Source organism: Herpailurus yagouaroundi, unplaced genomic scaffold (assembly GCF_014898765.1).
Source record: "Herpailurus yagouaroundi ecotype Mexico unplaced genomic scaffold, PumYag 180, whole genome shotgun sequence".
NCBI lineage: Eukaryota > Metazoa > Chordata > Mammalia > Carnivora > Felidae > Herpailurus > Herpailurus yagouaroundi.
The window spans coordinates 7,130,703-7,147,284 of NW_024412411.1; the positions used below are offsets into that span (position 1 = coordinate 7,130,703).

Genomic DNA, 16,582 nt, shown 5'->3' on the forward strand with positions numbered 1-16,582 from the left:
CACCTAGAGTACTTGTTTAAAATGAATATTCTGGGGCGCCTGGGTGGCTCAGTCGGTTAAGCGGCCGACTTCGGCTCAGGTCACGATCTCACACTCCGTGAGTTCGAGCCCCGCGTCGGGCTCTGTGCTGACAGCTCAGAGCCTGGAGCCTGTTTCAGATTCTGTGTCTCCCTCTCTCTGACCCTCCCACATTCATGCTCTGTCTCTCTCTGTCTCAAAAATAAATAAACGTTAAACAAAATTAAAAAAATAATAATAATAAAATAAAATGCATATTCTTTCTCTCCCTCATTCTCCCCACCTACTGAATCAGAATCTCTTACCGGGTGGGACCTGGAAAATAATATACTTCATGGGGTTGCTTTGAATACAAATATGTTCATCTTTGTAAAGCCTCTACCACAGCGACTTTCACATGGCAGATACCTTATTTTTTTTTTAACAATTCCAAAGTTTCCTTTCACTTGCATCTCCTATATTTCATAACACACATCTGAAGACTTAGTTATTCCATACCAAATGCTTATCCCCTTACAAACTTACCATGATCTTTTATTCCTCAGTACCTTTGCTAAAACCATTTCCTTTACTTGGAATGACCTGCTTTCCTTTATACCTGCTGAAATTTTATATATTCTTTAATTCTTAGCCTTTGTATTATCTCCCCTATGATAATCCTTGTGAGAATAAGCTGCTAACTCTCTTCTCAGTATTTCTGCAATACTTTGTGCCTCTATATTGTAGCACTTAGTGCAGTCCACCTGTATTATAATGAGTGTGTATTTATCTGTTTCCCTCATTAAATGGTGAACTCCCAAATGGCAAGAACTATGCATTTTAGCTCAGGACCTGTAAAGTGGGATCTCAATAAATGTTTGCTGCATTGAATCTGTCATTATGGATATCATTAAACATTTTGGGGGGAACGCCTGGGTGGCTTCGTCAGCTAAGCATCCAAATTCAGCTCGGGTCATCATGGGTTCAAGCCACCATCAGGCTCTGCACTGGCAGCACGGAGCCTGTTTGGGATTCTCCCTCTCTGCCCCTCCCTTGCTCGTGCTCTCTCTGTCTCTCTCAAAATAAATAAACTGAAAAAAGAAAGCCAAACCAGGTAGCAGCCACCCAGGGAGAACTAAAGTAAATGGGGAAACTTTACTCCAACTTTCAATTTTGAAAAATGTCCTACACAACAGCCGTATGAATGGCACAATATATTCCCCTACACCCTTAATCTAAATCCTCAAGTTATTAACATTTACCATGTATTTTTTTCTCTAAACACACAGACTCTTCCCTTCCCTCCCCTGAATCACTTGAGACTAAACGTCAGATACTGTATTTCAGCATTGCCTTCCTAAGAACATGAACATTTTCTTACATAGCTACAATATCATTATCACAAATAAGATTATTATCTTTGGTACAGTGATATTATCTAATATACATTCTATCTTCAAATTTCCCTAAAGTCTCAAAAATATCCTTTATAACTTTTGTTGGTTTTGCAGTTTTATTTTTATATATAATACAGGCAATAGATATAAAGTAGAACTTAGTTCTCAGAGAATTGGCCAGACTGGAGGTTCTCGTGCCCAGGTCAGTGCTACCTAAGGAAAGGTAGATGAGCTGAGGTCCCTAGCCTTTCTGCTTTTGCGTTTGTTTGCTTTTCCTTTTGTTTTCCCACTCACCTTCCAAACCTGGTTGACAACATAAAGCCTGTGTTGAGCTGCTTCTATGTTGAACCTCTTCTCATTTTTTTAAATTTTGAAAAATTTCAAACCAACAAAACAAACTGGAAAAAAAAAAAAAAAAGAACAAGCATTTGTATACCATCAGCCTATATTCACCAGTTAACACTCTGCCACATTGACTTTGTCTTTATATGGCACACATACTACCCCTCTCCCTTTCTCTCTCTTTCACTAATTTTTTTAAGTTTATTTATTTGGAGAGAGAGAGCATGAGCAGGGGAGGGATAGAGAGAGAGTCCCAAGCAGGCTCTGCACTCCATGCTGAGCCAGCGCAGCGCTCGATTTCATGACTGAGATCCTGACCTGAGCCAAAATCATGAGTGGGACGCTTAACCAACTGAGTCACCCAGGCACCCCATCCCCACTTCAATAATTATTTTTGCTGAATTATGTGAAAGTAAGTTACTGACATTGTGACACTTGATAGTTCACATGAGCCCTAAGTACTGCAGAATGTATCTACTAAAACAAAGTCATTCTGCCATACGTAATCACAGTATTATACTCAAAAAACTCAGCATTGATAAAATATTAAGTAATATCAACTCCATAGTCAAACTGTAACAATTGTTCCAATTAAATAATGTCTTTTATAGTTGGCTTTCCTTGCCAATCCAAGATCCAATCAAGGGTCGGTCATGCTTTACATTTTGTTGTCCTATTTCTTGTTGTTGTTGTTGTCCTATTTCTTTAGTCTGTTAATCAAGTCAGTTCCTCCCCATTTTTTCACTTTTATGACACAGATATTTTTGAAGGGTCCAGGCCAATTATTTTGTAGAATAGTCTACAATTTAGATTTATCTGATTCTTTTCCATCATGATTAGACACAAGTTAATCATTTTGGGCATAAGTGCTTCATAGGTGGTTATATCTTATGTGCATATCTGAAGGCACATAAAGTCAGTCTGCCCCTTTATTGATGAGGTTATGTTTGATCTGTGTTTAAGATGGTGCTAAAGGTAGAGTGCCCGGGTGGCTTAGTCATTAAGCATCTGACTTTGGCTCAGGTCATGATCTCGGTTCATGAATTCAAGTCCCACATCAGATGAGCTCGAGCCCTGCTTCGGGTGAGCATGAGTCCCGTTTTGGGCCAGCCCCGCTTCTCTCTCTCTCTCTCTCTCTCTCTCTTCTGCCCCTCCTGGGATTTTTTCTGTCTCTACCCCTCACTCACTTGCACCCTTGCTCTCTCTCAAGGAAAAAAAAAAGGATTAAAAAAAAGATGGTGGTAAAGGTACATTTTTCCATTTGTAATCAATAAACAATCTGTAGAGTAATAATTTGAAACTTTGTAATATCTTGTTCAAACACCCAGCAACCTTTTCATCAAGTGGTTTTAGCATTAACCACTGATCCTTGCCTGAATTTATTACTAAATTAGTGGTTGCAAAATGATGATGCTTCTGTCATTCCTTCTACATTCATTAGCTGGATTCTTCTGTAATGTAACTTTTCTTCTGCCACTCCCACCCTTTTTAGTATCACTACAGGCTCATGTTTTCTTTTTTTACTTATTGTGTACTATGTTCTTAATGTGTTTCAAAATTCATAAGTTGAAATCCTAACACCTAAAGATGATGGTATTAGGGGTTGGGGTCTTTGGGTGCTTGAAGGTGTAGCCCTCATGAATGGGATTAGTGCCTAAGAAAAGGGGCTACAGAAATATTCCTTCCACCACATGAGAATAAAGAAGGCATTGACTACAAACCAGGAAGAGGGCCTTCACCAAAACTCAACCATTCTGATGCCTTGATCGTGGATTTCTAGCTTCCAGAACTGTGAGAAATAAATTCCTATTATTTATAAGCTACCTACTTTGTAGCTTTTTGTTACAGCAGCTTGAACACAGTGATGTTTTAATCCACTGCCATTGGTAATATTTTTGAGGTTTAAATTGTCCCAAATTTGACCAGTGTTCTTTTGACACGTTCCCAACAGTTTTTTTACCATTGCCTTGTTTTCTGGCATAGCAAGATGTATTATCTCTTGATTCAGCCATTTCTTCAAAGAGCCATGGTTCCTCTTAGTGAAGAATGGGATCTAGAAATCAAGAGCTGGATGTTAGGTGTGTTCATTGTTACTGAGATGTCACTACGTCTATGCCTTTCAGTATACACAGCCAGAAAATGTGTGTGTGTGTGTGTGTGTGTGTGTGTGTGTGTGTGTAATGAATTCATAAAACCTCCAGTTTAATCTAATACCTCAAGATTCTTTCCTTTATTCCCCCATTCCATATCTGTGCTTTCCTTCTCCCATGGAGAAACCTAATTCGCCAAAGCATCGGTAGAATTACATATTTGCTGTGTTTTTCTATGAACACAAAATAATTTTGAAATTACTACACCAATATTATAACTAACATCAAAATCACAAAATAAACTTTGAGATCTTTATAGGTATTTTTGTACTTGGAACACATCTCCTATAGGTGTACAATCAGAACACTGTTAGAAACTTACTTCGTGTATCGTTTCCTTTTTGTTGTATCATCAATTTCAGACCATTGAGTTCATTTGTTTCTGTTGGCATACTGTGTAAGGGTCTCCCTACTTCCTGTCTTTGCTGATTTAATTTTTTGAATGTAAAACATTTACATGGTTTAGAAGTCAAAACAATTTAACAAGGTACACTTAGAAAAATCTCACTCCTTTCCCTACCTTTTCCATCCCATACCTACTTCACTCCAATAGGTCAGTAACTATTTTTATTAGTTTATGGTTTATCTCTTCTGTATTTTAATAGTAAGCAAATATACACGTACACCTACCCACATACGTACATACATACATCTTTTTTCTTATAACTCCCTTCTTACACAAAAGGTAGCATATCTTGCCCTTTTTTTCTCTTTCATTTAACAATATATACTGAAAATCAGGATATCAGTTCTTAGAGATATTCTTTTTTCTTTTATACAGCTATAGAGTAATCCACTATGTGAATGTGATACTGTTTCTTCAATTTATCCTATGGATGGGCACTTAGATTGCTTTCAATATTTTGCTATTATATATAGCGCTACAATGAATAACCTTGTATATGTATATGGTTTCTTGTATCATCGGAGGTGTATCTTCAGCATGTAGGCTTAGAACTAGGATTGCTGGTTAAAGTATAAATGTAAATGTAGACTTGTTAGATGTTGTCAAATTCCCCTTTATAGAGTTTATACTATATATTAGTGTTACCAACAATTTATGAGGCCAGTTTTGAAATGTAGAAATGATTTAAATTGTTAGTAAAAATGAAAAGCATGTCCTATTGCTTTCTTTATTCAAGTCAAAGTTAAATAACAGAAGATGGAACCTACCAAGAATGAAAGAAAGGACTCTGGTGATTCTTTGGAGTCTTTCAGAACCCTCTTTTGAAGCTCAAACAAGTTAATCTAGCATCCAAAAATGAGTTTGGCATGTACTGTCATAATTCAACATTTAAAAATATATAGGGATTGCTTACAGGGTGCTAAATATTGTCTCAAACCCTGACATACAGTCAAATCACCTGTCTCCTCCTTCAAGGAAATGGGAGAATTAGGCAAAGAGAACATTGTAGTAAGTGCTATAATACATGAACCAAAAGAGTTGCAATGGGAGAAAGGAAGAAGCACGTAAAACTGCCTGAGTATTCACAGAAGGTGTGATCTTTGACCTGATTTTTTTTAATGTTTATTTACTTTTGAGAGACAGAGACAGAGTGTGAGCAGGCAAGGGGCAGAGAGAGGGAGACACAGAATCTGAAGCAGGCTCCAGGCTCTGAGCTGTCGGCACAGAGCCTGATGCGGGGCTCGAACTCCGAAGCTGTGAGATCATGACCTGAGCTGAAGTCAGACGCTCAACCGACTGAGCCACCCAAGTGCTCCTGACCTGATTCTTGAAGGGTAAACAAGGGAACTTCCCAGGTAAACAAGGGAACTACCAGGGAAAGTGTGTGCATAGGCATAGAAGGGTGGGGGAAATGCTAGAGTAGAATCATGGGGCAGGGGGGGCTCCTGGGTGTCTTGGTTGAGCAACCAACTTTGGCTCAGGTCATGATCTCACAGTTCATGGGTTTGAGCCCTGTGTCGAGCTCTGTGCTGACAGCTTCAGGCCTCAAGCCTGCTTTGGATTCTGTGTCTCCCTCTCTCTCTGCCCTTCCCGTTTGTGCCCTGTCTGTCTCTCAAAACAAATAAACATTAAAAAAACATTTTTTTTTAAATCATGGGAAGAGCTCCTCAATTGGTCAGCAGTGTCTACAAACATTTATTTTCATAGGAGACTCTATCATATGGGTAGTTGCGGCTAGATGGACATGTAAGGCTCCTCCAAGCCGTAGATCCTATCACTTTGAGACTAATATGTAGACTTAAATCTTATTCATGGATTAAATTTTAAAGTCAGCACTTAAGATGAAAATTGCTTAGGGGTGCCCAGGTGGCTCAGTTGGTTGAGCGTCTAACTTTGGCTCAGGTCATGATCTCGTTGTCTGTGAGTTCGAGCCCTCCATCGGGCTCTGTGCTGACAGCTTGGAGCCTAGAGCCTGTTTCAGATTCTGTGTCTCCCTCTCTCTCTGCCCCTACCCCCCTCATGCGCGCGCTCTCTCTCTCTCTGCAAAAATAAATAAACTTAAAAAAAAAAAGATGAAAATTGCTTAGAGTCAGATCCCTTTTAGAAGATCCCCTTAATGTTAGAACGTATGTGTTATCTTCCATACAGGACAAAGTAGTTCTTTTGCATTTAAGGTCCGTGTTGTATGAAGAATGCATATTGTAGGTTTAAACACTAGAAACACACTTGATGAGACCAAAGTTTCACACTGGAAGCATCAACTATGAAATTGAGATGGAAGGAATAACAGACACATGACTGCCATCTCGTTATGCCCTTTGAGTACAATGGCTGAATTACCATCACTATTTAAATAGTTCTTTCTTTTTTTTTTCTAAAAACATATAGTTGAGGGGCGCCTGAGGTGGCTCAATCAGTTAAGTGTCTGACCTTTGATTTCGGTTCAAGTCATGATTTCATGGTTTGTGAGGTCGAGTCCGTGCTGGGCTCTACACTGACAGTGTGGAGCCTGCTTGGGACTCTCTCTCTCCCTCTCTCTGCCCCTCCCCTGCTCATGCTCTCTCTCTCTCTCTCTCTCTCTCTCTCTCTCCAAATAAACATCTAAAAATCGAACAAAAACTATATAGTTGAATTCCCATAAAGTAAATGTCTCTATGGCTCCCTGTGTATATTCTACATAGAAGACATAGTCCCTTGGGGTCTAGTGTAGTTAACTCCTTCATATCTGTTCTACCCAAATGATTCACAACTAGTCATGGTTTAGTTTAAGAATGGGTCTTTGGATCTGTTAGGTTAAAGAAGAAGCTGCTGTGTATATTAGAAATCCCAAAATCTAGTGGCTTAAAGAAAACAGAAATATATTTCTCTCTTATTAGTGTGGCCCACCTAAGCTGGGGGGGGGGGGAGGCAAGGAGAACAGCTCTGGGGGAACTGCCAGGGGCCCATGTTTTTTTTCCTCTGTTGCTCTACCATCTTCTAGAGCATTTGAATGTCGGAGTTCTAACTTGAAAGGAAGGTGAAAGAGAAGAAAAGCTCACACCTAATGTCTTAAGGCCCAAACCTAGATGTTGTGTCATTTCTTCTGCTCCTATTCCATTGAACTTTATATTGGTGAGAGCATAGTCACATTGCCATACCTGGCTGCAAGGGAAAACAGCAAGTGGAGTCTCTGGCTGGGCAGCTTCTTTTACCCAGAAGAGGTAGAATAGATTTTGAAAGAACTCGCAGTCTTGCCAGTAGTAGGAGATGTGAGGGCAAGTGTAAGGGACATTTGGAAAATATTCCCACTCTTCGAAGTTAATGAAGAAGCATATTACTAGACCGCCTATCTGTTTTTCATATTCTGATCATTTTATTTGTATAAAACCTGTTGCCTTTGCAATTCCATGTATTTTCTATTGTGCATTTAAAATTTTCATTTTGAGAATGGGGCTGTAGGCTTTGCCATATTGCCAGAGCAGGCTGTGTCACCAAAAACAAAAACGAGACACAAATTTGCCTCTGCCCTGGTCGAGATAGGAAGACCATTTAAGAGGCTCTTAATTCAGGCAAATGATAATGAGAATGTGACTCAGGCAGTGTCCACAGGGGACAGATTGAAGAGATCCTTTAACCCTCACTCGCAGAATCTGCTTTTCTCAGCAACACAGCCAGATAACAGCATTGCCACTAACCATTTATTTCAGCAGGAGGAAATGCTTCCTTGAAAGCGTAATTTAGGAATGTTTTCTTTTTAAACTTAACATAAAATAAGAGGAAATGTCCCAGCCATGTAAGATGCCACTCTTGTCGTTTAGCCGGTATAATGGATATTATTATTATTAGCTGGACATTTCCCCACAATTAATAGCTTTCCCTCAAGAAAAAACAATAAGATTTTACAACCTCACATGGTGTGACGGAAAGCCTCTTAAAGAAGAGGAACAGAATCAGACACTCATGCAGGGAAGACAGCCTTGTGGTTTGCCCCAAGGGATTGGAAGAAGCGGAGGAGTCGCTGGTGGCAGGTTGAGGACACCTCAATAACAGACTGATGCTCCAATCACAGGCCTCTGCACAAAGCTGTGAGTAATCACCCACCAATGCCGGGATCCACAGGCTGTTGCAGAGTTATCTTTCACTGCTCTGTACGTGACACCCTGGGCCTGCAGTATTGCACACAGCAGCCACATTTGTCACTCGAGTTCCATTGATCCAGCAACTCTGATGGGTTGCGGCTGTCTTCAGTCTCTGAATCTCCCAAGGATTATGGTTTTGCACTTTTACTGACCTTTCACTTGATTTTGAGCAGTGGCCTTGTTTCCTTTTACTAGAATGTGAGCTCTTAGTCTGGGGATCATGATGCTCCTCAAAGTAGATGCAATTCTTTGTTAGATGAAGCAATCTTTCAGTATTTCAGTTAAGTGCATTTACTTGAGGAAGGTGAAGCTCCCCAACCTGATTTGTAATTCTATTAAATATTTACCTTGGTTATTGCCCCAGAAGATTATTTTAAGTCCTGTATAGCATAACTGCGGTGCAGGGCGGTTCTAGGATTAATCAGAGCCATGGAACTAAAAACACATCTAATCCTTTTACATTTCTTTAAGAACTAATCATTGTAATCAAGTGAAAAAAAATCCCTTTTTATCTTGCCTTTTAAAAATTTATGAACCGAAATAACTTTTACAAAAAAAGAATCTATTCTCCCCCAGTCTCCTTTGATCTTTGTGGAGAACCAGTGAAGCTGGAGGCAGAGGTACTGTTCAGAGCCACCTGGGCCCGAGGTCTGCATCCTCGCCCCAAATGAGGAATATACCCTTCCTGCCGACCAGTTTGGTTCACTCTTTGACATGCAGGTGTTCCAACTTTTCATAGTCCCTTAAATGTAAGCTCATACAGTCTTAAGCGTCAGCTCCTTAGAAAGATGCTGATGACATAAGTCTGAATATAAAAGTGTAATAGTGAGAGAGACTGGCTTCCTTATCAGCCCTGGAACATTCACTGACGGGGTGAAGGATGTCAGCAGCACTTGCACACCCCATAAGGAATCAAGAGCCATGGAGAAAGCCGGCAAAGATACACTGCATCTGGTTCCACTTGGTGTAGCCACTTGGCATCTGTTTTGTTTCCTTGGCTAACTAAATGAGGAAGCAGTGAGTTGTATGTGTGCCTATATGTGGTCTCTTCCTGCTAATCTATAACCTGCCTATACTACTACACTTAAAAAAAAAAATTATGGGGTGCCTGGGTGGCTCAGTCAGTTAAGTGTCTGACTTTGACTCAGGTCGTAACTTCACGGTTCATGGGTTTGAGCCCTGCATCATGCTCTGTGCTGACAGCTCAGAGCCTGGAGCCTGCTTTGGATTCTGGGTCTCCCTCTCTCTTTTTGCCCCTCCCATTGCTGTCTCTCTCACAAACAAATGTTTAAAAAATTAAAAAAAAAAAAAAATATATATATATGTATTCTGCAATTATTACATGAAGTAACCTATAAATGTCTATTAGGACAAATTGATAGTGTTGCCCAAATCCTCCATTTCCTTATTGACTTTTTGTCTATTTGTTCTAGAATTACTGAGAGAGATAGTTGTTAAAATTTCTAACTATGGTGGTGGTATCTGTTTCTCCTCTTAGTTGTTATTTTTGTCTTACATTTTGTAGCTTTTTTACTAAGAGTATACAGATTTGGAGTTGTTATATTTTTGTTGATGAATTGGCCTTTTAAGCATCATGATATGACACTGCTTATCTGTAGTAATATTTCTTAAGGTCGACTTAATCTGATATTAGTATAACCACACCACTTTTCTTACTGTGTGTTTATGTGTTTTTTCATCCTTATACTTTCAACCTGTGTTTTTTTTATTTAAAGTGCATACCTTATAAGTAGTGTTTAGTTGGATCTTGCTTTTTAATCTAGACAATCTTTACCTTCAACTCTTTAGTCCACTTAATATTATTGATATAGCTACGTTTTATTTTTTATGTTTATTTTTGAGAGAGAGAGAGAGAGAGAGAGAGAGAGCGAGCGAGCAGCAGAGGGGCAAAGAAAGGAGGAGACACAGAATCCGAAGCAGGCTCCAGGCTCTGAGCTGTCAGCACAGAGCCCAACGTGCAGCAGCCACCCAGGCGCACTGGTATAGCTATGTCTAAGTGTTTCAATTGTCATTTGTTTTTTGTTTGACCTCATGTTTCCCATTCCTTCCGGTGTTAATCAACTATTTGTTAAATATTCCATTCTGGGGATGTCTGGGTGGCTAAGTCGGTTAAGTGTCCAACTTTGACTCAGGTCATGATCTCATGATTTGTGGGTTTGAGCCCCACATCAGGCTTTGCTGACAGCTCAGAGCCTGGAGCCTGCTTCGGATCTGTGTCTCCCTCTCTCTGCCCCTCTGCCGCTCTCACTCTGTCTCTCAAAAATGAATAAATGTTAAAAAAAATTTTCAGGGATGCCTGGGTGGCTTAGTTGGTTGGGCGTCCAACTTGAGCTCAGGTCATGATCTCATGGCTCATGAGTTCAAGCCCCGCATTGGGCTCTGTGCTGACAGCTCAGAGCCTGAAGCCTACTTTGGATTCTGTGTCTCCCTCTCTTTGCCCTTCCCCTGCTCATGCTCTGTCTCTCTCTCCTTAAAAAAATAAACATTTAAAAATTAAAAAAAAATTTTTTAAATATTCCATTCTGTCTCTTCTGTGATTTTTTAGCTTCTGTTTGTGTGAGAGAGACAGAAACAGAAAGAGAGAGATTGCTCTAGGGAAGATTCAGGTTCACACTTAAACTAATAAATATTCTACCTGCAGTGAGCAACACAACTGTGTGTGGTCATTAGGCTTATTTCTTTCAAACTTCAGGAAAGTTGCTCCTTGGTTTATGGTATTCGAACAAAATGCATTAAACTGAAAGTTACACGTTTCAGTTCAAATCCCAGCTCCACCACCTAAAACTTGTGTCATCTTGGCCAATGTGTATGTATTTTGTGAGCTTCAGTTTCCTTATCTATAAAATGAGAATGGGTGTTTTAGTGCTACTTTATAGGATGACTACATAGATTATGTGAAGTAATTTCTATAGCTGTATTATGAAAACTGTAACTATAAACATATAGGATATTATTTCAGGATTTAATGGAAAGACTGATTTGCTCTCTTTATACCTTAAAAAGTATATATAAATTTCAATCCTATCTCTTCTATCATCTTTCTAAATTGAAAAACCTTTCTTTCTTTGGTACACTTGTCTTCATGATATTTTTGGCAGTTCTTTCCTTGTACCATCTCCAACTATGATTGGGTACCCCTTCCACAACCACTGCATCAAGGCATACTTCTTTCTGCTCATACTTTAAGACCCAATTAAAACAGCCTGTCATTTATGACAACTTCCCACTTTATTTATTCCCTCTCTTCTGATATCCTCTCAACTCTATTTATCTCATCCTACTGTAACTACTTCCACACATTCACTAACTTTGCCTGACTGAAACTCCTCCGTTAACTATTTGGTTCATCTCAGTATTTCCAATGTTGAGTGTAGAGCCTGGTGCAGAGTAAGTGCGCAGTAAATACCTGTTGACTGAATGAAAGGATAGACAACTCAGGGAAGGACGGCTTTGGTCACTGATCTTCAGTGCTGAGAGTGTCATCCCTGTGAAGATACAGAATACGTGAAGCCCAGTAATTGTGCTCGTATTTATCAAACTCCCACTGTCCCATTTGCTGATGTGGAAGCAGTTCAGAAGCCACCATCCTTTAATGTTGGATTAATGTCACTAAACATCTTACCTTAAATATCCCTGGGAAACTCTGGGAAGACTTTATGTAGTGACAGGTTTTAAAGCATCAATGTAAGTTTTCCATAAGTGGGAAAGGAACTCAGAAAAAGGTAAATTCTCTTGAAGTCTTTCCACAGTCCAAATTTTGGCTTAGTGTGCAAGTGCTTTCTTCTCCTACCCCCCTCTTTCTACTCTCACCTGTGACACACCAGTCATACTGAATGACCTTTAGTTCTCCATGTTTTTCTTTCCTCTGAGCCTTGTACATGCTATTCCCTCTACTTAGAATGCTTTGTTCCACTGATTTCCTGTTACCTGGCTAATTCTTGTGTGTCGTGTAGGTCTCAGCTTACATGTTACCTCCTCTGGGATGCCTTCAGTGACCACTTGTCCCGACTCCCCAAGTCTGAATTAGGTGCTCTTTCTCTATATTCTCACAACACCCTGAACTAACTTCCTTTAGCACTGATAAAAGTATTGAAATTTCTTTTTAGTCTTCTATATTTTTCACTAGACTTAGCATTGAATCTTCTATTATTCCGAGGGCCCTGAATGATGCTTGGCACAGAATAAACCTCAGTAAACATTTTCTCAATAAATTAATGGATGAATGAATGAATCCCACAAGAATCCCAACTGCAAAGAAAGCTTAAAATAACAGGTAGCTGGTATACTTTCTCTTTCCATATCTAGCATTCTCCTGGTGTGCAGCCTGCAGATGTGGAGGAAGTTGTTAAGAAGGGTGTGCAGACTCTTGTGATTGGCCGAGGGATGAGTGAGGCCTTGAAGGTACGTATTGGTGAGCACAGCATTCCTGAGGACAGCTGGTGACCTCTTGGACCATTACCTTAGAAATATGTCCTTCTTGGGGCACCTGGGTGGCTCAGTTGGTTAAGCGTCCCACTTCGGCTCAGGTGATGATCTCACCGTTTGTGGGTTCAAGCTCTGCGTCTGGTTCTGTGCTGACAACTCAGAGCCTGGAGCCTGCTTCTGATTCTGTGTCTCCCTCTCTGCCCCTGCCCTGCTTATGCACTCTCTTTCAAAAATATAATAAAGTTAAAAAAAAAAAAAGTCCTTCTTGGGAGGTCATCTCAATATATCATGCACCCTCATTTTGCTGAGTCAGGAGTGGCCTAGGATAAAATAATGGATGTTAGTACTCTTCCTCATCAGGGTTGGACTCTCCCGTCTCAACCAGAGCCTAGGCCTGTGTTGTTTCAACTATTTTTCAGAAATTCTTCACTCCTGGAATTCTCAAGCTCGATAGCTATCAATATTCAGTTCTTTAGATTTCATAGTACTTCACCTTTTTTATTACATGACATTTTTATAATACTTTCTATTCTTTCCTTGAACACAATCAAGTTATGCCTTTTTTCCCTTTCAGAAAAAAAAATTATTTTTATTGTACTTAAAGAAATAATACATGCTTATAGCAAAACAGGAGATGCAGAAATGTTGAAGTAGAAAAGTGAGAGCTCCCCACCCTGGTTTGTACATGTAATGTATACTGCTCCAGGTTCCTATGTAACTGCAAATACATACTCTTACACATACAGATATACACGTACACACTTATAATCATTTTTTACATCAACAGGATCACATTGTACATATTGTTCTGTAACTTCCTACTGATGTTGTTACATTGTGGACAGCCTTTCACAGAAGTATATAGAGATCTACCTCATTCTTTCCTTTAGACAGATGTCCTAAAATACAGTTCCCTACTGATAAAGCTGCGATTCATTTATATTTTTTGTTTAACCTAGTTTTTTTCCCATTAAAATAATTCCTTTCTACAGGCTACTGTTATTATAAAGTTATTCAAACATATAAAAAATATAGGGTGTTTAAAAAATATTTCAGAACTCTTTCTGAGGCAGAGTCTAAATAAAATCTCCTTAAAATACTCAGCACAAGCCAGTTAAGAAAATATCCAATAATAGCTGCCACTATTGAGAATCTTTTATATAAATTAATTTACATTTATTCAGTGCCTTCTATGGGTCAGACACTATTCTAGGCACTGGAGACAACACGAAAAATGAGACAAACAAGGTTCATGGCCCTCCTGGAAATTAAAACAGTAGATAATTTCACATCGTAACAAATGTTGTGAAGAAAATAGTGACTTCTGAGGGGCTGCTCTAAATGCAGGACTCAGGAAAGGCCTTTCTGAGGAGACATTTGAGCTGCCGTGTACATACAGTAGTTAACTTCATGCTCACACCACCCTGTGATGTTAGAGTTATTCCCATTTTATAGCAGAAGAAACTGGGGTTGAAAAACTTTAAACAGCTCGCCTAAAGCCACTTGGTGGGTACATGGCAAAGTTAGACTTTAGACTCTGGTTGGACTAACTCAAACATTCAACATTTACATGCTAGACATTTTACATACCTTAGCTGAATTAATTTTCATACCAGCCCTGTGAACTAGGTATTATTATCCCTATTTACAGACATGGAAACCAAGGGTCAGAGAACTGAATTCACTTACCCAAGGTCACACTGCTAGTAACACTTAAATCCAAGCCTGTCTGACTCCAGAATCCATACTGTTTCCATTTCCACTTCACCGGAGCTTTGTACATGCAGGATACTTTCAATCAACTTCTTAGAAGCCTTACTGACTCCTTGGGGCTCACTGCCAAATTTTCGACTGGTAAATGCTGGGTGACAGTTGTCATTGTCCAATTCTGTAGAGAGCACTTGCCTCATGGCAGGAAAGGAAACCCTGGAGAGCCTTTCCCTGGACTCACTCATCTCTTTCCCTCTTCCCAGGTGCCTCCGTCAACTGTGGAGTACCTCGAGAAACAAGGCATTGATGTGCGGGTCCTCCAGACAGAGCAGGCAGTGAAGGAGTATAATGCCTTGGCTGCCCGAGGAATCAGGGTGGGAGGGGTCTTCCATTCCACGTGCTGATGGAGCCTTAAGGAGAATAAATCACTAAGCCACAATGCCTCTGACTATCACTCTTACCACTCTCACCAACCTCCCCAAGCTTTCAACAGCTGCTCATGCCCAGTGCTGGGCTAGGGTTTGGGATGCATGGATGACTAAGGCAAGGTCCCATTCTGGGGGGAACTGAAAAGGGAGAAGACAGATATTTACCAAAGTTTAATAATACAGTAAATGTTAGGCCAGAAATACGAGAAAATAAAGGCAAAAAATAAAGCCTTCTGCTTTGAAGGCCAAAGAAAAGTTTCAGTGCATTAAAATTACATTGCGATTGATGCTTTGGAATGTTTAACCATTAATTCAACCAATTTTTACTGAGTACTTTATATGCCAGGCACTGCTAGAGGCTCCAGAGAAACAGCAATAAAAGTCTTATCCTCACAAAGCTTACATTCTAGTGGGGAAAATAAACAATAAATTCCATAATGAAAGCAGAACCTGTTATGAAGAAAAAGCAGGATAAGAAGATGAAGAGTAGTGAAGGCTATTTCAGATACGTGGTCAGGAAGTCTCTTTGTGCAGATGACGTAGGAGCAGAACCCTGAATGAAGTGGCAGAACATTTCTGTAATAGTAACAGTAAAAGGAGCAATGTCCTGATACTAGGGATCTAGGTCATCTGTCTTACTAGCTAAACCTCACCTTCCCTTGCTAGGAAATGATGGGCTGGACTAGACCACCGTGGATAGTCTTTGTTCTGTTAAATGCCACATGTCCTTTGTGAAGCCTTAGAAGAGACTGATGAACTATAAAATTATCACCATCTCATTAGTTTTCATTCCTCCTCCTCTTTAAAGAGTTAGGAGGATGGGCTTTGGTGTCAAATAGCCTTGACTTTGAACTGTGGCTTCCTGCCACTCATTGGTTGGGCATTTATTTAATCTCTTAAAAGTTTCACTGTTCTCATCTGTCAGATAGGGATAATAATTAGTACCTGGAGTGATTTTGTAGGTATTAAATGGGGTGATTCATACCATGTCTTAGCATACTGCTTGGCATGTAGTAAGGACTCAATAAATTGAAGCCATTGTTGTCATTGTATTTTGATTAATAGGTGTGCTGTGTAAAGTCAATGTTTCTTTTTATAGTTCATAACATAGCAGCTTATTTCATAGATCTGTAGAATGTTGAAGTCCAAAGGAACTATCTACTCTTATTTATTCATTCTCTTTCATGCCCATTTACTAAGAGGCTCTTACTGAGACTGATTTTCATATGACCAGTTATTGCTGGGCGCTGGGGGTAGAGAAATGAATAAATTCTAATTCTTGCCCTCAGGAGTTCTGTGGGAGAGACAAATCTACAGATAATGATGATACAGGCATTAATGTTATAAGAGTTACAAGGTCTAATGGTGACCTAAAGGATGGCCTAATCATACCAGAATGGAAGGGAAAGTAAGGAAGACATCACTAAGAACAGGACACAAGCTGAGTCTTAAAGAACAGGTGTTCATCTATTCGCCGAACATTTGGCAAATTTTAAACATTTACTAGGTCAAGTGTCTATCACAGCCACAATAAAATACAATTGTCCACCTCAGCCCTTGTTGAAGCCACGACCCCAGAAAGCTGGGT

General features: G+C 39.7%; 1 protein-coding gene across 1 annotated transcript in view; it reads left to right on the forward strand.

The window, feature by feature from the left end:
• AAMDC (adipogenesis associated Mth938 domain containing) overlaps positions 1 to 15,007 on the forward strand; it is a 30,729-nt gene extending 15,722 nt beyond the window's left edge. Inside the window, exons 3-4 of the mRNA XM_040489463.1 lie at positions 12,737 to 12,832; positions 14,830 to 15,007. Coding sequence (XP_040345397.1) covers positions 12,737 to 12,832; positions 14,830 to 14,970 — 237 coding nt within the window. The 3' untranslated portion in view covers positions 14,971 to 15,007. The remainder of the gene's footprint in view (positions 1 to 12,736; positions 12,833 to 14,829) is intronic.
• The last annotated feature ends 1,575 nt before the right edge of the window (positions 15,008 to 16,582 follow it).